Source organism: Hemiscyllium ocellatum, chromosome 5 (assembly GCF_020745735.1).
Source record: "Hemiscyllium ocellatum isolate sHemOce1 chromosome 5, sHemOce1.pat.X.cur, whole genome shotgun sequence".
In the NCBI taxonomy this organism is placed as follows: domain Eukaryota; kingdom Metazoa; phylum Chordata; class Chondrichthyes; order Orectolobiformes; family Hemiscylliidae; genus Hemiscyllium; species Hemiscyllium ocellatum.
Window position 1 is genome coordinate 38624811 of NC_083405.1, and position 22482 is coordinate 38647292.

General features: G+C 38.8%; 2 protein-coding genes across 3 annotated transcripts in view; one reads left to right on the forward strand and one right to left on the reverse strand.

Annotated features, from left to right (window-relative positions):
* Positions 1 to 3484: 3484 nt before the first annotated feature.
* rbm48 (RNA binding motif protein 48) lies at positions 3485 to 18139 on the reverse strand. The gene is made up of 5 exons (XM_060825403.1): positions 18000 to 18139; positions 10419 to 10609; positions 9122 to 9267; positions 5850 to 6454; positions 3485 to 4948 (listed from the first exon to the last, which is right to left on the reverse strand). The coding sequence occupies exons 1-5, from the start codon at positions 18099 to 18101 to the stop codon at positions 4877 to 4879; spliced, it is 1116 nt and encodes a 371-aa protein (XP_060681386.1). The 5' UTR covers positions 18102 to 18139; the 3' UTR covers positions 3485 to 4876.
* A 124-nt stretch (positions 18140 to 18263) lies between these two features.
* Positions 18264 to 22482, forward strand: part of pex1 (peroxisomal biogenesis factor 1) — a 101746-nt gene continuing 97527 nt past the window's right edge. For both annotated transcript variants that reach the window (XM_060824671.1, XM_060824670.1), the window contains exon 1: positions 18264 to 18496. Coding sequence is in view for 1 of the 2 variants with exons in the window: in XM_060824670.1 (XP_060680653.1) it covers positions 18392 to 18496 (105 nt within the window). In the remaining variant the exon portion in view is untranslated. The remainder of the gene's footprint in view (positions 18497 to 22482) is intronic.

The window sequence follows — 22482 nt, forward strand, 5'->3', positions numbered from 1 at the left end:
CTGGAATAGACACTGTTTCATTCCCTCTCACTGTCACTTCCCTAATCTTGAGTGGACTCTCCAACCTGATCTGACACAGGGGACTGCTAAATTTCTCTGCCAATCCCACAGATTATCACTCTCACATGAAACCTTTCAGACAGAGTGCAAATACTTTAATCTCTTACTGGCTTCTGTATCTCTCATTATTTTAACTTCTTTCTCTTCTGCCTGTTATTTCTGAATAAATGTTACCCACAGAGATAAAGTCTTCATAGAAATCAGGCACCATCTCACTTTTCAGGCCTGTACTAGGCTGTGCACTCTCCTGCAGCTCCTTGACTTCGTTTGGGATTTCCTTCACCACCTTCACAAATCCCACTTGTTTAGCTTCCTTTACCACATCGCTTTTCCCAGTGCCTTTCTTAAACCACCAGGACTGTGACTTTGTGTGTCCCAAACTTCCTTTTCATTCTCTTTGGGCTTCTTTTTTCACCTGGGGTTAAACTATTCCCAGTGTGATCTACTTTTTGATTCTCAGTGAAGGATCTTCCTCTTTCCCAATTTCTATCCCTCATGAAATGAAATTACATTCGGAAGCTAATTTTCAATTTACGCACTATCGCATATTTATCAGCCATCTCTGCAGCTCTTGCCACTGTTTAAATTTTCTGTTCCTCAATATGAATTCTCATTTCTGAAAGTGAGTTTTTAAACTCCTCCAGGGGAATAATCTCTCCAAGATCCTCATATGTCTTATGTACCTTTAAAGTTCTCACCTCTATCAAAGTTGCTATATAAGTTTGACCTCTTTGTAATCTCTTGACCCCTTATATTTTTGAACTGTTGTCTGTCTGCTTCTAGTCCCAATTCATAGGCGCTCAAAATAGTCAGTTTAACATCTTCATAATCTTGACACCTCATATGACAACATCGCCTATCAACTTGATCTGAATTAACATTACCCCCATAGTCTCATGGCTAGTTTCTCAAAAAAAAAGGCTTCTACAGATTTTTCTTCAAATTTTGGTAATGTTTTGACATATTTATATATATCCCTACAAGGCTGTTGGCTATGATAAGTTTGCTCATCATCACTATCCTGTACTTTTACTTCTATCATTTGAAGTCTTTTTGCTTCAAGTTCCAACTTTATCTTTTCCAACTCAAACATTCTTTCCCTTTTGTCAATTTTTCTTTTTGTCCTTCCTCTGCTTGTAACCGTAATTCAAACCGTTTAGTTCCCTTCCTTCCTTCCTCTTCTGCCCTGCTCTGGTTTCCTTTTCTTTATCTTCTAACTCTAATTGTCTGATTTTTAATGTAATTTGCTCGAAGCCCACTGCAGTTGTCTATTTCTCTAATATACCTAAAAGTTTGACCAATCCCATTACAATTTCAGCTTTCATATTACCCCTAGTTAAACCCAATTTTAGCCTGTTTGCTAATTCTAAACATTTCTCTTTTTTCTGTCTTTATAAACTTTGTTGGCAAATTTGGGAAGCATCTTCAAACTCCAGAACCTCTTTAGTAACGTTAAGAGCCATTTCCCTCACTTTTAATTTAACCAACCACATTTAACTGAAATTAAACAGATTATTCCAATTCTTAAGTGTTATGAAGGCGTAGAAGTGTACTGTACCTTTAAGAGAGTTGAAAAACTAGCAAGGATTGACAAAGCACGGAGAATCCTGACCGAACTAAGAATGTAAAACTTGGGAAACAAATAGCTGCAGATGAGTTGCCATGAAACAAAAACAAATTCAAATTTGGCCAATCAGTTTAAATTATGCCCCAGGATTCCAAAAACCAATCAAATTTGAATTTAGTATTTTGATAATATTAAAACCAGTGAAACAATCTAATGTTTTGGGGTATAAAACTAGACATTTTGAACAATTAGTAGGAAAACAGCCAAGCCACTAACAAGTTCAGACTGCCAGCAGAACACTCTCTGAAAGGTACCGGTCTATAAACTTGTGCAGCAAAACATTTTAAGTGAACTAGAAAAAATCTACAGAGGAAAAACTACAAAGAGAATTGACAACGCTGACTGGTTTTTGAAATGTGATTTTTTTAAAAAATCTTCATTGGGATTTTTTTAATTGGACCAATATTGTAGAGTGGGAGGTAAAAGATAGGTTTAAGAGAAAGGTGTTGTAAATAGTTGTTAGTTTTAATATTCTCTGTTGGACTACAAGAATAAAATTGTTAATTTTTACTTTAAATAATGGCCTCTGGGACAGTTCTTTGCCTGTCAAATTTTAAACAGATTACTGCGTGAGGTGAACTTTTTCTGTGTGGCTGGTTTAAATCAGCAGAGGGCTTTCTGCTGCGTCGTAACGTAAGCTTTATTTAAAGATCTAGAACACTAATCCCCAAGGCCTGGACTCAAGCGTCCAATCTGTTACAAAGTGGAGGTCGACACCCTTCTTATAATTAAAACCGAAACACCCAGACAGTAGCACCACATTCCATAACACAGGCCCCACTTATATAAATCTAATTAATAAGAACAATAAATTAAAACTCAGCCTCTCAAAGTTCACACAGAATGGATCCCTCCACTGATTCTACTGTCGGTGATGTTTTCTCTGTAATTTTTCTGTTCTGAACACCTTCCCAATAATTTTCTGGTGTCAAGAATATTTGTTAAACATGCTGTGTACATTTATAGATTTGATGCTTTTTTAGAAAGCATGGAGATTTCTCGACAGAACCCAGCATTTCTTTCTGAGATGGCAGGCTTGCTTTCGCTTCAAATGACAACTGGCTCTTTCCTCGCTGTCTAATTGCCCCTCTGTTGTATACCTCCTATGACAAATCAAATTTTTATAATATGATTGATTTCAGGTTGTCAACACCATCAGATTTGAATTCAATTGGCCCTTAATCTCCAAGTGCCTTGCTAAATTAATTGGCTGAATTTAAACTGTTGTCTGGGTACAAATGCTGCTTGGGTCTACTGACTGCATTGCTTTTTGATTCATTGTGTCAATTCAGGCATTAGCAGCTTATAGACATTCGTTTTTAAATATCTAACATAAAAAGCAATTTCTTTTAAAGAGATGTCATTGTGCTTTCCCCCATTTTACAATTTTACACACCAATTTCATGATTTAAAGTTTGAAAATAATTTTACATTTTTATTTTTAATTACTTATGAAAAGCAATTCGTAGAGTGGATGTTATTCTCATGATTAAGCTGCTAATACATTTAACACATAAATAATCATTTGCATCAAATCACATCTCACTGGATGTATAGAAATTTAGTGCTCCTTTCAGTTCTGTTTTTTTGGTTTCTTGCAGTAAAGTTCAGACTAGCACAGAAAATGAATTTTTTTTGGGAGCCTATGAATACTAGTATCTAGACTCAAGTATAACTTTTGTTAATAATCTCCCCACAGTAAGTGGGAATAACTTTAAATTCAAAAAATAGGAAAAATTATAAGAACACACAAGAAAGACTGATTCAGTAATGTTATCATTTATGTTCTCTGGATTAGTACCCTAAATGTTTTCTACATATCTTTCCCACCCAAAAGAATTCAAAGAAAAACACACAGGATTAAAAAACCACAAGCCATAAGAACAACGTTAAAAGTATCAGATGACGTACATATTGCATTTTTGTGGTTGACAGTGAATAACAGAACGTGTAGCTCATATAACCTAAGACATTGGAAATCTAGAAAACATTTACAACTGTATTGCTAACTTTCATTTTTAAAAAGTCTTGTGTGATGGCTACCACTGAGTGAGTCAAAGCTGGTCCTTTATTGAAACTCTGGCACCATGATATCATACAGTTCCCTATCTAACTGACATAATCAGTTATCACATGTTTGCAGCCATTCAATAATGCACACCACTACATTTGCAAGTCAACTAGGGATGGATAATATGCACCATAACAACTCAACCATAAGCTGGAACAAGCAAATCATAATACATTTTTGATGGCATTAGATAATTTCCTTCCTCCCATCAGCAATTTAACATTTCATTGTTCCATCTTTATCATTATTTTAGAAATAGTTACGGAAATTACACTATTTGTAAAAACAAGCAAACTTGGTGTGGACGTTTATTTCTAAAGTAATTTAATATCATAGGTTTGAAAAGTATCAAAAGCCTTTTGCTGTTGACTTCAGCTAATCTCTCATGATGTTATTCATGTGCAAAATTAAAGTGTACCTATCTTCACTAAAGTATTCTCTTCTTATGGGGTCTATCACTCTGCATAAGTTCAACAATATATTTGTTTTTGCATTGTTGAACAACTCAATTTTTTTTTCCTGTTGTTAATCGCATCTCTCTTTTTTCCATACCTGTCTTATGTTTGTGGTTTTTCAAGTCTCTTTGTTCTTTGTCCTTCACTATTATTATCATCATCATTCTAAATCATAACCAAACTTTATTCTGGTAAATTTGATTTTCCATATAAACTTACTCTTTAAACTTCTTAGGCCTGGCCTCCCAAAGTAATTGGTAGAGTGACGTACTATGTGAAGACTTGAATATAAAACCTAAGGCAATACAAGTACATTACTGAAGGATTGCTGTAGAAGATACAGTTCTTCTGAAGTGACATTAAACGGAGGTGGCTTCCTGACTGTTCAATAGATATTAAAGATCACAGAGCACTTTTGAAAACAGTGCCGGGGAGTAACCTTCCTCTCAAATATTAATCCTCTCTTAAATATTATGTCCAGTAATTCTTCAGGTAACACTGTGGTCTTTCTGGAATTACCTTATGCATAAAATAGATTGGTACATTTCAAAGTAGCAAGAGCTACCAATAATCAAATCAATACATTGTATGTGAAGTACTTATGTGACATAGCATATAATAATAAAGCAATTCTTTTTCTTCTATCTTTCAGGGATCTCATCTTTAGATTCTTCGACGTTGTTTTGGAGCTTTTATTTGTAATACTTCAGCTTCTTTTGTGGAAGCAGACAAAACCTAGTGAAAACAAGAAAACCTTTTAACTATAAACTCACCTATAAACCTTATTCAACATGTCACAAAAAAAATTCGAGAGCTAACATCTTTTCAATATTCTTTTTAAATTTCCTTTGCAGGTTTACACAACCACACATCAATCTGTTAACTTGTAAAAAAAAAAGTCAAGTAGTTTGTTCCCTGAAACAGGAACAGTTGGAATAACTCAGCAAGTATGGCAGTATCTATGAAGAGAAATCAGAGTTAACCTTTCAGTTCCAGTGACCCTTCCTCTTCACAGATGCTGCCAGACCTGCAGAGCTTTTCCAGCAAGTATTGTTTTTGTTTGATTTACAGCATCCGCAAATCTTCTGGCTTTTTAGTTTGTTGCCAAGCCTGTGTGCTCTAGTCATGAGCTATCCAATAGGATATATGGAGCAGCACCTCCTGAAAGCTATGTCACAACACTAGCCTCCTCTCCATCTTCCCACATGAAAATCCCACACGTCACCTGGTGCTTGCTTTTCTTTGAAAAATTGGAGGATTCGTGGGAAAACTAAAATTTTTCAAATCAAAACAAAGTAAGGTTTCTAGTTAGTTCCTGAAATGTAGAAACATATAGAAGTTATAAAATTGAAACAAACTATTCAACCCAATCAGTCCATGTAGATAATTACCCCCCCATGTGTTCAAATAAGCCTGAACCTTTCTGTATGTGCACGTACATGGAAGCAATCTAGTTGCAGCCAAATTAAATGCAGCTAACAAAACGTAACTCAATCCTATATGTTGACTGGATACATTTATGACACTTAATTTTCAGCATGCGCATAAGGAGGAGATGGTTTATCATTCCTCTCACCACTTTTGGCTACCTTGTTCCCAGTATTCTATCCTGGACTTAACACAATATAATGCATACCTCTGTAAGTTTATTCCTGATCAAAGTTGCAGACACATTTAAGGAAGTATCCCCCAAGTCCATCTTTGGCATTTCTGGAAGCTTTGGTCCAAATTCCATTGTAGTACTATCAGTATCAAATCCATAAAATTTGTTAATGCTCATTTCTTGATTTATTTTCTTCCTGCTCTGCAGCTGTGTAGTTCTGGGGACAAATTTAGAGACAGAGGTCCCAATATTAGGGGTCCAAGGTTTTCTTTCTGAACTCCAAGAATCCTTAGAATCACAAGATTTGTCCAAATGCTGATCATGAAAACAAGGTAACTTAGATTCAAAATATGATTGGTTTGCTGCACTAAGAGGAATGTCTTTTGATAATGTTCCATATGAAGAAGGCATTTGAGGACATTCTTGTCTGAAACTTGATGTGGATGAAGGTGCTGGATTATCTGGTTGAAATGGTGGCAATGGCATTGGGTAACTATATATGGAACCTATATTCCACATCATCTGGTTGGATTCCAAACTTTCATAATGCTCAGGTTTTTCGGAAAATGCTTCCTTTGCAGTATTTGATAATGGAGCTGGTTTTATGACTTTCTTTCCTCCCTTGTATAGATCTATATCTGAAAGTACAAATATGAAAAAAAACTAAGTTTAAAAAAAACTACATACGTTCATGATATATGCAACTATCATATGACATCCCAATATGATATTTTTGTCGAAATTGGCACTGCTGTACTACATTACAGACAGATACACCCCTTCACTATTCTGCTTAGAATAAACATTTTAAGGCTGAGTTGGTAGCAATCTTAAGAGTGGAATCTTAAGTGGTAGATTTAAATCCTATTCCACGTTGAGCCTAAACGTATAATGGAGTGCATTTCTGAGGTGAGATTGAATTGAGGCTCCTCAGCCCTTTTGGGTAGACTTAGAAGTTCTTGTGGCACTCTTCTGAGGAAGTATTGGTGAGTTCTAATAACACCTTCAACCACATTTCTAAACAAATTATCTAATTTTTCTCACATTGTTATTTGTTGCATCATGTGTGCAAGTTGGCTATGTTTCAAACAATGTCTACAATTCAAAAAAATACTTCACTAGTTGTAAAGTGCTTTGAGACGTTTTATGATGGCACATGAATCAAACTGCTTATCTACAGCTAATTTAAATCGTTGGTAATGTCATGGATCAATGGTGTTATCCATAGACAAGGAATAAAATAATATGGCACAGAAGGCAACCATTTGGCCTAACATGTGAAGTAAATGTTATTACACAAACTTAAAGAAACTGTGGACATGTAACAGGTTGAAAACTTTTAAACAAAGTTTCAAACCAATTCCCAACACACTAACACCTTATTCAAATCCCGACAAATTACACCTGTACATCAAATGTTTACGTTCTGACTTAAATGATTCTCCCCAGTTTCTGTCCTGTGAAATTTTTTTCACAAGAATACTCACAAAACTGACAGCTTTCAAATAACCTTCAGCTAAACACTCCAGGTCCGGATGTTGCACAAACTAAATGACTTTAATTCAAAAAGTACTTTGTTGGTTGTAAAGTGCTTTATGGCAGCACATGAATCCGACTGCTTACTTACAGCTAATTTAAATCACTGTTAATGTCATGGATCAATGGTGTTATCCATATACAATAAAATAATATAGCATAGAAGGCAAACATTTGGCCTAACACGTGAAGTATAATTAGTTCCATTAATTAGTGCTTGCAAAATTTCCTGCACAAGTATTTATCTTTAACTTTTTGAAACTTATATTGAATCTGCTTCCATGACACTTTCAGCCAGTGTGTTTCAGATCAATACTGTGTTTCTCTTTTACGCCTCTGATTTTATGACCAAATATCTCAACTTTGTTTACTCTGGTCAAATTTGCTGCCACTAGAAACAGTTTGTCCTTATTTAGACTATCAAAATTCTTCATGATATTACACACAAATTAAACCATCTTAAATTTCTCCACTCAATGGGAAAGGATGCAGTTCACACAATTACTCTTGTAACAAAATACTTTATATTGATGTTAAGCGAGAGATGCTGTTAAAGCTATTTTGTTTCATACCAATCAAGACAGAATCACAACAGTACCAAATTTCAAAAGGAACATTTTACACTGTATGAAAATAAAGTGCTGATTTGTTGGCATGTATACTCTGATTGGTTGGTTGTTGGAGAAAAGGGTCAGTGGTCTCCCAAATTTTGGATGAAATTCAAACCAAGCAAGTTGACTCTGGTCAAGGCTTTAAACCCATGTATCACTCCACAAAAAAACGTATGCACCCTCTTGAAGGTGTGGCCGATAGGTGGCCACAATATTTCAGCTGTCCCCTAATTGGTGTTCTATAAAATGAGTACAGAATTTCTTGTTGTTTTCTATGCATGTATTTATAAAACCAAGGATTCTGTAACATCTCATTATATAGCCTTATCAAATTTGTGATGAGATGAGAAATAAATATTGTAGTAGAGCACTGGAAATTAAGCACCACTATTCCCAAAGCTATCTGGACATTCGCACCAATCAAACCCACCACCCTGTGGCCAAACATTTCAACTCCCCCTCCCACTCTGCCGAAGACATGCAGATCCTGGGCCTCCTCCACTGCCACTCCCTCACCATCCGATGCCTGGAGGAAGAACACCTCACTTCCACCTTGGGATCCTTCAACCCCATGACATCAATGTGGATTTCACCAGTTTCCTCATTTCCCCTCTCCCCACCTTACCCCAGTTCAGCACCATCCTCATGACCTGTCCCACTCGTCAATCTTCCTTCTCATCTATCTGTTCCACCCTCCTCTCCGACCCATCACCTTCACCCCCACCTCCATCCACCTATTGAACTCTCAGCTACCTTCTACTCAGCCTCAGCCCCACCCCCTCCCATTTATTTCTCTACCCCTGACGCTCTCAGTCTCAGTCCTGATGAAGGGGTTTTGCCTGAAATATCAATTTTCCTGCTCCTCAGATGCTGCCTGACCTGCTGTGCTTTTCCAGCACCACTCTTTGCGTACTTCCAAATATTTGAAACAAATAGACACAAACTAATTATTTTGAGGACTAGTTAAAATTGTGTTTGAGTACCTGAAGCATGTAAACTTTAATGCTTTGCTGAGAGAAGATTAATGTATTTGTTCAAAAAAAACTTGAAAAGGCTAATCCCAATCACCTTTTCATATTTAGAAACAGACAATCTTTGGCTTTCACCTTGGTGATAGAAGGAAAGCTACCTTAATGAAAAAGTATTCCATGAACAAACCTTTGTTGCTTGTTGCCCTCATTATGTACCTTCTCCTCTCTTTTAATTTTTCTCTGGTATCCTCCACGGATTCAAACTCTGGGGCATAACACACATGAAGCAAGCTACCAAAAAAACTTCGCTCATCCTGTTTACGTTTTGCTACTCTGAGAAATGAAAATATATGGTTATATACAGTTATTAGGCAGTGTGGTATACTTTATGAAAATGAAATTTGTAGGAAATAAAATTACATTAAATTTTACTTTGAGGAAAATGTACAAATAGTGACATTTAGCTCACCAGATTACAGGAAGTAACATTTCTACATAAACAAAATATGTTTAAGATATGTCCCGCTAAAGATACAGAATTTTTAGAAGTGTGAAATCTAATTGACATCACAACATAGCAGCATACTTATCACCCACAAGACTACCAATGAAACTTAAGATACAGTTAAAATAACTGCAGCTTTCAAAATTTGAGTCTCTTGTGCCTTCATTTATACCAATAACAAAGTAAAGGAATAACTCCAAATTATCTGGCAAATAGATGCTGGTTTTACTTGACAGATATTATGTTTACGTTTATTGAGACTGAATACTAGCCATATTTCTTTAAAAATTATACAAATTTGATACAGACTTTTACCGATACCATTACTTTTATTTGAAAAGTGTCAAGCATATGGAATTTCAGGCTATATCCAAGATTGAACCACAGATTAAGATTTCACAATCATTACCATTAATTTGCAATCTTAAACCAAAATGCATATTCTACAGTACATTAAACGTAATTCATTTTGTATGATTCAGATCCTGAGATAAAAATAAAACTGATAACTTGTGACTTTATTAAGATACTAGCCAAAGTAAATTAATTACAAAAATTCTTTAACTTGGATAAAAAGGTACTGCAAGCTGTCTTAACTTACACATTAAGAACCAGCATTCGATAAACCAGCAAAATATTTTTTACCAAAATATTGGAAGTTTGCTGTATTATTGCAATCACCGCAATATCCAAGTCGTCAGTTAAGGGTGCATGTGGGAAACCACTTACGTGGTATGTTTTATTTAAGGCTTTTTAAAAAGTGGTTTAGGGTGCAAGTAAAGTATAACAATGATGTGTATATCTCCTGCATTAAATTTCTATTACTTAATGTGTGTTTTTACATTGTTTATGTGGACCTCTTGATCAACTGGTACACTACTGGTCTGATAGGGTGCCGGTTAATAAAAAGCTGCTGTACAAAATAAAAATTTAAGGCATTTTCCCCCCCAACACCAAGAAAGTTATCCTAGTTTGTTACCTTGCACTCTGTAATCTTTGGTATTTGATGTGATAAACTTCTGTGAATTCCTCGGCCGGGTACTCATGCAATACAGAATATTCTTCAATGGTTCCATATAATGCAAAGAGTTCGATCAACTCCTTCATGACTCCCACAGCTGGCACTCCTTGAATGAGCAGGTGCTTCGATTCCAGATTTATTGTGTACACCTAGGTCATTTAAAAATATTAATGTGAGGGAAATATGAAGCTAGTGATTTCACTATTGTCAACGCTATTTTATTGCTTTAGTAGTTCCCAGAGTTTGCCCACAGTGATCCTACTTAAGGCTTGAAAACTGTCGCAACCCCACATTGAGCAAAGCAGTAGATAGAAGATTAATTGGATGTGGGCGGGCATTGCTGTTTCAGAGGTTGCATCTCAAAACATCTGCTCGCAACCCTATTTGGCGTCCCAACTTGTGTGAGGAATAAACTTCCAGGAGGAAGTGGTAGGTGTGGATACAGTTACAATGCTTAAAAGACATTTGGATTAGTACATGAATAGGAATGATGTAGAGGGATATGGGCAAAAGTGAGGACTGCAGACGCTGGAGATCAGAGTCGTGAGTATGGTGTTGGAAAAGCACAGCAGGTCAGGCAGCATCTGAGGAGCAGGAAATTTGTTTTGGGCAAAAACCTTTCATCAGGAATAGCAGAGGGATATGGGACCATGTGACTACCACTTATGGAAGCCCCGTTTTAGATTGACAAAGTTGTCAAGCAATGAAGCAGAAGTCAACATTATTTGTACTTATTGGATTTTAATATCTAATAAATAAGGTCTAATATTATCATGTCTAACCAGTATTCTTGCAATTCCTGTGAAAAATTATCTTCAAAAGGAGAAACAGTTTCGTTTTAGGTATCAAATTGAACTTTAGGCAATGATAATTTGACTAAATATTACTCAATATATTCCAGCCACAGCGTGCTGGACTGAGCAGAACTAAGGATTAAACTTATGATAGAAGAATGAACTTTAATTCATAAAACAATTTTCACAACTTCAGAGCATGCAAAGTGGTTCACAGCTAGATTATGTTTATGAAATTAGCAATTATGTACATAAGACAGCCAATTTATGCTGGAGATTTTATAATAGTAGAAAAAAAAGTAAGTTAGTTTCAAGCCAATGACAGTGGATTAGGAAGATACTTGCTGTGGAGAAAAAAAAAACCCAGGGTTATTCTTCATTCAATGATCAGTTTAGCAGATAAAAATAAATGTCATACCAGGTCAAATCTGTATCTCTTGGACTTAAGAAGCAGATGAAGGAGCACAAGTCATGATTTTGATGCAGACAAGGACATTAAAGATAGAGTGAAGTTTTGTTTGGGTAGTTTGGTACCTGCAGAAAGTTTGTGGTACTTGAAGAGCAAATGGCAAGTCAGTTGGGATTTTGAAAGCGCAACTGCAAGTGACCTGGGAGAGTGCTTTATTCTAATTAGTCTACACAAATGGAAACAATACAATTGACTAGAGATGCTCTTAACTAGAACTGATATAAAGATAGTCGCAACACCACATGAGGTAAGATGAAAAGGTTGGCCATGAACATAGATTGGAGAGTTTAAATAGAGAGAGAGAGAGAGAGAGATTAATTATCACGAGACAGTAAACTCAGTGGAGAGAAGCATAATAATTCATACAAGTACAAGTCTCATTTGGTGAATGTTTCATAGTGAGAAAAAACACATCTACTGTGTTTGGGTGGGAAGTAGTCAGCAAACTTTTAATAAGAGGCAAGAAATAAGGTAAGACCCTCATAAAATGAAAATTTGTTAAAGAAGTAGAGGGAAAGATTAAATTTACGATACTATCACTAGAAGTAATGGAGATGACAGCCAGATGGAAAAGGCTTCATCAACCCCTCAATCAGGTTTCCATTCAGGCCATGATGTTGGTGCAGTCAGCTACAGAGCCTCAGTGTCCTTTGAAGGATATCAGAAACACAAAGGGAAGCTGTAGCTTACTGAAGAAAGAGTTGTCTGCAGCAGAGTAGAAAAATAAAGGACATAAAGGTTGGATTCAGGATTTGGGAAGGGACAATGGAAGAGAAATTAAAAGCGCACAATGTAGAGAATCAAGAGTTCTAAGTGGGGGATTGAAAAAAGCAAAAAGTGATAGTGTAAAGAGTGGAAATAAAATTGATGCGTTCAGATCTACAGCAACAGACAAAACACAAAGATGAATGGACAGAAAAAAAACTCAAGTTATATAAACACTTTGTAATTATTAGGGTACAGACATTCTGCAAGCAAATAGTCAAAAGGAGACCATTGAAGAATCCACAGTTCACTTTGTAGTTACATGTCTCGGGATGGAATAAAAATAGGGTTGTTTTACAGACTGATATCTATATGTTGATTGATGTAGCAAATGCGATTTTAGAGATTTATGAAGGTTTTATTGTAAATCTATAGTTTAACACAAACACCAGTTTCCACCTTTTCCATCTAATTCTGTCCCTGGCCAGAAATTAACTCCCCATGGAGGAAGAACCCAACTCTTATCCAATTTTGAAAGACGCACCACCAAAAAACCCAATTAATTTATTAACAAATAACAAAATACAAGTAGTGTCCATAGGGGCAGTGCAGCAATAATAAAAGGCAATAAAGTAGGGAATACAAGTAAGGGAGCTAAATCAAAATAATGTAGAGGGGATAATCATGCACTCCATTCCCTATGAAAAACCCAGCTGTTTTTCACCCAGAAGTGTTCTTGCTCACAAATGTGTATTTTACCTTGTCAAACCACTTGTGATAATTTTTCATCTATTAGTACTACATGTAAATTACACATGTTTCCCAATTGTTTAATTTACATGCAAAGCCCATTAGGGCAATGCAGATCACTAAAAGCTAGGGAGAGGGAGAGGACTTAATCAAAATAAAGTTTGAAGGGGAGATACTGCACTATACCTGCTGTGGCACCCACCTTTACCTAAAGGCACAGTATACTAGTAGACACCCCATGCTCCCTCTCCAATGCCACCCAAATACAAACGTAGCTGAACCCAGCTCTTTTTTTTATATAAACAGACATGTTCTTACATAAACTGAATATTCTCTTTTCCATTATCATCAAATCACCTGTGGTAATTTTTCATTGATTAACCACCACCAATAAATCACCCGTTTTCAACAGATTAATTTACTTGCAAAGCCCATTAGGGACAATGCCAACTATCAAAGGGAGAGAGAGGACGGGGGAAGAGAGGGGTACCAAATCAAAATGGAGTTGGAAGGGGAGATTATGCACTTTACCCCCACTCTGAAAGCATTGAAAGTATTGGTGGACATTGCAAGAACTCTATCCAAGCATGAAATAGTTGCACAAAAAGGCAAATAATCAGCAGCTATGACCCTCTCTACAGTCCACTCTCTTGACCTGTTAATAGTCAACTTGGCCAGGTCCAGGAGTAGACCCACGAGATCTTCTAACTCGTCCATACTCCTCCGCACCAGATGCCTAAAAATCAAGAGTGTGGATCTGAAGTGCAAACAAAAGATTTTCCAATAATTTTATTTTATCATCTCATTTTATGTAGTCACCCACAAGTAATATATACACGGTCCAGATTCCACAGTGCTGCAAAATAAACAGTTGGGCTGGGAGTCCGTGAACTACTGTAGTTACATGGGATTGCTGTGTGCAACACTCTCCACCTCATCAGGACTCCTGTATAGACAGTCCTCATTCAGATCCTCATTGTACTGTGGTACAAAGATCATACCAAGGTGGTCCAGGTGGTCGATAAAGGAGTCAAAGTGGATTGTGTGCAGCAGCAGCCGACTCAAGAAGTACCTCTATGCCAGGTGGAAGGACACACAGGACATTCCCAAGAGGCAGCTCAGGTTACAGGTACCAGCATCGGAGGGAGATTCAGGAAGACTAGGGTCAATGTGAAATTCTGTCCAAGCAAAACGTTGCCATAGTTCTACAAACCACAGAGCTACTCTCTCATTAGCAACAGCTGACTGGTGGTGGCTCTACTTGACAGTCACCACACCTTAAGCAAGGGGGACAGGTTGAAAAGGAGAATCCTTTGTAGTGACCTCAGTCAATGTTAGAATTGAACCAATGTTGCTGGTATCATTCTGCACAGCGAACCAGCCATTCAACCAACTGATCTAACTTACCCCTGCCTCTTCAAATTCCTCACAAAAAAAACTCAAACAAGTTTGTCGAATTATTTCCCTTTCATAAATCATTGTTGAGTCTGCCAAATAATAGCATTCTTATTTAAATATCCAGTTATTACATCCCTTCTAATTGATCCGAAAGTCTTCCCTACTATTAAAATAACACGTTGTAGGTTTCTATTCTCCCTCTTCCTCCTACCTATAAAGTAAAGGTTACAATTGCTACTTTCCAGTTCAAGGATACTTTCCACAATTTAAAGAACCTTGAAAGAAAAGCACTACGGTATACATTGTCTCGAGCCACAAAGGGACTTAAAAGATTGCTGAACCAAACTCCTAAGTTGAACAAACAGATTTGGTTGGCATTTAGAAAGACAATTCAATATTAACGTTCAATTGGAGAGGGTTAGAATACAAAAGCAGTGATGTATAGTTGAGACTGTATCACTGGTCAAACTGCATTTGGAATATTGTGAGCAGTTTTGGGCCCTGTATCTAAGGAAGGATGTGCTGGCCTTGGAGGGGGTCCAGAGCAGGTTCACAAAAATTATCCCGGGAACGAAGGGCTTATCTTATGAGGACCAGTTAAGGACTCTAGATCTGTATTTGGAGTTTAGAACTATGAAGCTTAAACTGAGGAAATGGGCCTTAAAACTGAGATGAGAAGGAATTTCTTCGGCCAGAATCTGTGGAACTCACTTGCATAGAAGGCTGTGGAGGTTGAGTCATTGAGCGTATTTAAGACAAGATAGATTAGATTAGATTCTCTACCATATGGAAACAGGCCCTTTGGCCCCATTAATTCCACACCGACCCTCCAAACAGTAACCCATCCAGACCCATTCCCCTACCCTATATTTATCCCTGTCTAATGCACCTAACACTGTGGGCAATTTAGCATGGTCAATTCACCTGACCAGCACATCTTTGGATTATGTGAGGAAATTAGAGCACCCAGAGGGAACCCATACAGACACAGTGAGAGTGCAAACTCCACACAGACAGTCGTCCGAAGCGGGAATCAAACCAGGGTCATAGAGTCAAAGAAATGTACAGCACGGAAACAGACCCTTCGGTCCTGGCGCTGTGAGGCAGCAGTGCTAACCACTGAGCCACTGTGCCACCTTAAAGATTGAGAAGAAAAAGGCTTTCAAGGTAATCTGAGCTGGTGTAGGAATTGAACTTGCATTGTTGGTAATACTCTGCACCACAAATCAGCCTTGCAGCCAACTATGCTAACCAACCCCAATAGATATGTTATTGATTAGTAATAGGATCAAGGTTTACAGGCAGAAGGCAGAATTGGAGTTGATAAACATATCAGCCACGATCGAATGATGGACCAGACTCGATGGGCCAAATGATTTATGATCGTTCAATACTCTGAGATGAAGCTCATAAATTCATCAATCTTAAATCAAGCTAACTTTCTAAATACTAATTTATTTTAATTTCTGAATTTCGAAGTCCCTTGTTTGGGAAACAAGCACCAAGAGTGAATCTCTAGTTGGTTTTTCAACATATTGCTCCGGAAATCCACGTTATTCATACTCTAGGAATCTTCGCTAGCATTAGTGCTTATTTGATTAACACAGCTTCTGTGTTAACTGAAGTTATCCATTATTACAATTACATGTAACTCTAATATCCTATTTATACTGTGCTCAATATTAACTGTTGAGTTTGGTGGTCTATAAATAGTTTGAAAGCATTTTATGCCCCTTACTTTTTGACTCTATTTATAGCCCCATCTAAACTGATTCTAAGTCTTCATTCTTTGATCCAACATTCTCTTTCACTAATCTATTGATCCCATCATTTATTAAGAGTGCTATTTCACATCTTTTCCTTTTTGCCTATCCCTCTTAAACTGCAAATATTCGATTTCCAATGTTGGTCACTCTGTCGCCATGTCTCTGTAATTGTATTTAAATGCATTTACCACAATTTGTGCTTTTAAATCAACTGCCATTTTGCAATAGTTATATGCATTCAATAAAGCATTTTTAATTCTACATGGTTTAACGTTATGTTCTATTCCCAACATACAGAGATCACAAATCTTTGAAATTATCTTCTCCAGAAAGCAGCTGAAGCTGGCTCACTGAATTTATCCAAGGCAGAGGTGGATAGAATATTGACAGACATGGGAATCAAGGGTTATGGTTGGCACACAGGTAAGTAGAATTGAGACCACAATCAGATCAGCCAGGACTTTACTAAATATACAGCAGCTTTGAAGGGCCGGATAGACTTTTCGTGCCCATGACTCCTGTGTTCCCGTACAGCAATGACAAATTGTTGTTCAGGTTCACAGATAGGTCTGTTGGATGAGTGATGTCCTAAAGCTATTTGAAGAGATGTCATTGGATATACATTGGATGACATACTTATTGTGGTATTTCCAAGGTAAAAGAAAAATAAGAGGTCTGCAAAATCAGCTGTATGACAGAAAAGTGATGATGAAATTGGAAACCATCATCAGTTCCTAAATGCAGAATTTTAAAACATGTTACTACATGTGAACATTGCTGATGAGGATTTGTTGCCCACTCTTAACTGCCCTTGAAAAAGTGGTGCTGAGCTATTTTCTCAAATTGCTGCAATTCACGTGGTTTAATTATTTCAGCAGCAATGTTACGAAAGCAGTTCAAGGATTTTGATTAAGCGACTGTAAAGGAACCAAAGTACAGCCTCAAGTCAACACAATGTGGGGCTTGGAGAAGTTACAAGTGGTGGCTTCCCACGTAACTACTGCCCTTATCCTTCTGTGTCATAGAGCTGATAGTTTTGTGAGGTGCTAGTGTCACATCCTGGAGGAGGTTACTTGAATACATCTTGTATGTTACACTGTCATTATGGTGGAGGGAGTCAATGCTTAAATTAGGATACCATTCAAGGGAACTATTAGAATAATTATAGATGTGTTCGAGAGTGAATCTCTCGACAACAATAAGTATTCCAGCGCTTAGAGGGTTAAAATAAATAGCCTGTTTATACCCTCTTACGTTTAGATACCAAACGAACTGTTTACAAACGATAAAGAAATCACTGAGGATGGACAGAATTCTGTCAGGCGAGGTAATCCAGCGCAATATTTTGCCATTGAAGTTAGGTCATTTAGCAGTGAAATTATTAAAATTTTCGATCACGCTCAGTCTCAACAAGAAAACGATAAACGCCTCCCAAAGAACCAAAAGAAATCGAAAATATCCGCATCTTTCCAGCAGGCCTTTTTGCACGGTCTCAGACACCTATGTTTGTAAGGACTATGCTCACAGAGAATACATTGCACTGAACAACAGGCTCACGCAATCCTCCCAATTAATGGATTGCGGGGCAAGGTCAAGTTCTTCCACAAACCCTAAATTATATTCTAGGCAGCAAACGAAATACTCACGCCGAACTTACTTTGACAGCCCTCAACCTCCGACCCTCTCGGTACTTGGGTCGAGTGAAGCAGACATTTTCCTGCTGATGGTGTTTGAACACCTCCGGAGCCTGAACAGCCATCTTCAGCCACAGGGAAGACAATCGCAATCGAGCACCGACTACACGATGGCTCCACACCCGCCCCGCCTCGGAGGAGCGCCGCCTCCCTTGAGCTCGGCACCTGATAGGCCGCTCAGATGTCAATCGAAGGGCCCTCGCGGGAGGGAGGGGAGGAGAGGGGGATCAGTTTTCAGGAGACGGAAGTCAGCTGGTGCTCGTGCCGCAGAATGGAGGCCGAGTTCGAATCAGTGGAATGCTGCGGTTAACGGTATAGGCGTCGCGAGCCGTGCCCGCTCATAGCGCGTGGTAGGATGCTGGCTGCCGGGACCGCGTGCATGCAGCTGAGACTCAGCAACATCAAAGACTGCTTCCTGCATCTGGCCTCACAGCGAGCGTCGCAGCTCCACCTGGAGGAGGTGATAGCCGATGCCAATGGCGTCTTCTTCTTCCCCGCCGCCACTGTCTTTTTTTTACACTTCACGCCTGCATTTATTACCCATTCCCGGTTAGCTTGGAAGAGTGGCGTCGGGGTTGGGTCCGAGTGTGGTGACACTTCAGAGGTTAGCTACGTTGGTGAAGGACTGGCGCCACTTACAGGCTACTGTGAGTGAGGGTGACAGGTTTCCTCCTCCTCGGGAGGGGGGACAATTATTGACGATTTTAGTGTTACTGGTCTTTTATATTTTTTTCCCTGAAAAATGTTGTATTTAGTGTCACCACAAAAGGCCCATGCTAAGTGGCTGTTGTTACATATTGTACATGAACATTTTGTATTGCATTTTATACTATATTTAGTCTTTAGTTTTAGTCTCTTCTTACGTTTACCTCACATTAACTGTTGGCATTAAATAATGCTTGGAGCCTCTGCTGACAGGCTGAGCAGCAACCTCTGGGTTCTTATCACGGGAACTTGTGCTTTAAAGAGTGTGAATGGCTGAAGAGACTTGGGCCCTGGGCACATAGATTTTCTTTTTATTGTCTGCCCTCAGTTGACCTTGAGAAAGTGATGTGAGCTGCTTTCTTGAACTGCTACAGTCCATGTGCTGTAGGATGGCCTACGATGCTCTCAGATAGCAGAAACAGTGAAGGAACTGCAATATATTTCCAAGTCAAGGTGGTGCGGGACTTGGAGGTGATCTTGCAGGTGGTGATGTGCCCATGTATCTGCTGCCCTTGTCCTTCTAAATGGAAGTGGGTTTGGAATTGCTGCCGAAGGATCTTGGGTGAATTTCTACAGTGCACTATGTAGATAGTACACACACTGCTGTTGTGATTTGGAGACGCTGGTGTTGGATTGGGGTTAAAAATCACACAACATCAGGTTATAATTCAACAGGTTTATTTGGAAGCACTGTTTCATCAGGTGATTCGGAGCAGCGTTTCGAAAGCTAGAGCTTCCATATAAACCTGTTGGACTTTAACCTTATGATTTTTAACTTTGTACACTGCTGCTGCTAAGCCTTGGTGGTGGATGGAGTGGATGTGGTGTTATTCTAGCAGACTGCTGTGTTCCAGATGGTGTCAAGTTTCTTGAGTGTCACTGGAGCAGCACCCATTCAGGCAAGTGGAAAGTATTCCATCAAATTCCTGACTTGTGCTTTGAGGTGGTGAACAGACTTTGGGGAGTCAGGAGTAAGTTACTGCAGTATTCCTAGCCTGTGACTTGAGTTGGAGAGTCCAGTTGAGTTTCTGGTGAACAGTAAGCCAAAGAATGTCAATGATGAGGGATTCAATTCTAGACTCATAGAGATGTACAGCATGGATACAGACCCTTTGGTCCAACCCGTCCATGCTGACCAGATATCCCAACCCAATCTAGTCCCATCTGCCAGCACTCGGCCCATATCCCTCCAAAACCTTCCTATTCATATACCCATCCAAATGCCTCTTAACTGTTGCAATTGTTCCAGCCTCCACCACATCCTCTGTTAGCTCATTCCATACACGTACCACCTTCTGCATGAAAAAGTTGCCCCTTAGATCTCTTTTGTATCTTCCCTCTAAACCTATGCCCTCTAGTTCTGCACTTCCTGACCCCAGGGAAAAGACTTTGCCTATTTATACTATCCATGCCCCTCATAATTTTGTAAACCTCTATAAGGTCACCCCTCAGCCTCCAACGCTCCAGGGAAAACACTACTAGCCTGTTCAGCCTCTCCCTGTAGCTCAGATCCTCCAACCCTGGCAACATCCTTGTAGATCTTTTCTGAATCCTTTCAAGTTTCACAACATCTTTCCGACAGGAAGGAGACCAGAATTGCACACAATATTCCAACAGTGGCCTGACCAATGTCCTGTACAGCTGCAACATGACCTCCCAACTCCTGTATTCAATACTCTGAGCTATGAACCTGCACCCCAAGGTCCCTTTGTTCAGCAACACTCCCCAGGACCTTACCATTAAGTGTATAAGTTATGTAAAGATTTGCTTTCCCCAAATGCAGCACTTCGCATTTATCTGAGTTAAACTCCATCTGCCACTTCTCAGTCCATTGGCCCATCTGGTCCAGGTCCTGTTGTAATCTGAGGTAACCCTCTTCGCTATCCACTACACCTCCAATTTTGGTGTCATCTGCAAACTTACTAACTGTACCTCTTATGCTCATATCCAAATCATTTATGTAAATGTCAAAAGTAGAGGGCCCAGCACTGATCCTTGTAGCACTCCACTGGTCACAGGCCTCCAGTCTGAAAAACAACCCTCCACCACCCTCTAACTTTGAGCCAGTTCTGTATCCAAATGGCTAGTTCTCCCTGAGTTCTATGAGATCTAACCTTGCTAATCAGTCTCCCATGGGCAACCTTGTCGAACGCCTTACTGAAGTCCATATAGATCACATCTACTGCTCTGCCCTCCTCAATCTTCTTTGTTACTTCTTCAAAAAACTCAATCAAGTTTGTGAGACATGATTTCCCAGGCACAAAGCCATATATATGCCGAATCAGTCCTTGCCTTTCCAAATACATGTACATCCTGTCCCTCAGGATTCCTTTCAACAACTTGCCTACCATCGAGGTCAGGCTCACTGGTCTATAGTTCCCTGGCTTGTCCTTACCACCCTTCTTAAACAGTGGCACCACATTTGCCAACCTCCAGTCTTCCGGCACTTCACCTGTGACTATCGATGATACAAATATCTCAGCAAGAGGCCCAGCAATCACTTCTCTAGCTTCCCACAGTGTTTTCGGTACACCTGATCAGGTCCTGGGGATTTATCCACCTTCAACTGTTTCAAGACATCCAGCACTTCCTCCTCTGTAATCTGGACATTTTGCAAGATGTCACCATCTATTTCCCTACAGTCTATATCTTCCATATCCTTTTCCACAGTAAATACTGATGCAAAGTATTCATTTAGTATCTTCCCCCATTTTCTGTGGCCCCACACAAAGGTCGCCTTGCTGATCTTTGAGGGGCCCTATTCTTTCCCTAGTTACCCTTTTGTTCTTTAATATATTTGTAAAAACCCTTTGGGATTCTCCTTAATTCTATTTGCCAAAGCTATCTCATGTCCCTGTTTTGCCCTCCTGATTTCCCACTTAAGTATATTCCTATTTCCTTCATACTCTTCTAAGGATTCGCTTGATCTATCCTTTCTGTACCTGACATATGCTTGCTTCCTTTTTCTTAACCAAACCGTCAATTTCTTTACTCATCCAGCATTCCCTATACCTACCAGCCTTTCCTTTCACCCTGACAGAAATATACTTTCTCTGGATTCATTGCTATCTCATTTCTGAAGGCTTCCCATTTTCCAGCCGTCCCTTTACCTGCGAACATCTGTCTGCAATCAACTTTTGAAAGTTCTTGCCTAGTACCGTCAAAATTGGCCTTTCTCCAATTTAGAACTTCAACTCTTAGATCCGGTCTATCCTTTTCCATTACTATTTTAAAATGAATAGAATTATGGTCGCTGGCCCCAAAGTGCTCCCCCACTGACACCTCAGTCACCTCCAACACCTAAAATACTTCAAAAAAAAGAGCAGGTCTTAAGCCAGAAATTTTTCCCATCCTCCATCTTGGATTACCCTCTAACACCATTGAAGTCAGTTAACGATGTTAGATTGTCTTTGTTGGAGATGATTGTTACTTGGCATTGTTCTGGTGTCAATATTACTTGCTATTTGTTAGCCCATATCTCGATATTGTCCAGATTTTGTTGCATTTGAGCACGGACTGCTTTCGTGTCTGAGGAGTTTCAAATGGTGCTGAACTTTAGATCTTGAAAATGTCATGAACAGGTTAAAAAAAAATCCAAGAAATTGAATGGAATGCTGACTGTTATAAGAAGAGGTGTGAGGTACAAGGCTGCAGAGGTTATACTGAAGTTATACAGCACTCTGGTTAGATCCCACTTGCAGTTGCAGATCTGGGCACCCCACCTTAGGAAGGATACCTTGG

What these genes read in the sequence shown, in the direction of transcription:
- rbm48 (XM_060825403.1), bottom strand. Translation starts at nt 18,101, where the DNA reads ATGGCTGTTCAGGCTCCGGAGGTGTTCAAACACCATCAGCAGGAAAAT. An exon ending in CAAAGATTACAGAGTGCAAG is followed by an intron (nt 9,268 to 10,418) that starts GTAACAAACTAG and finishes TTCATTTCTCAG; the next exon opens with AGTAGCAAAACGTAAACAGG. An exon ending in TCAGGAATAAACTTACAGAG is followed by an intron (nt 4,949 to 5,849) that starts GTATGCATTATA and finishes TGTTTTCACTAG; the next exon opens with GTTTTGTCTGCTTCCACAAA.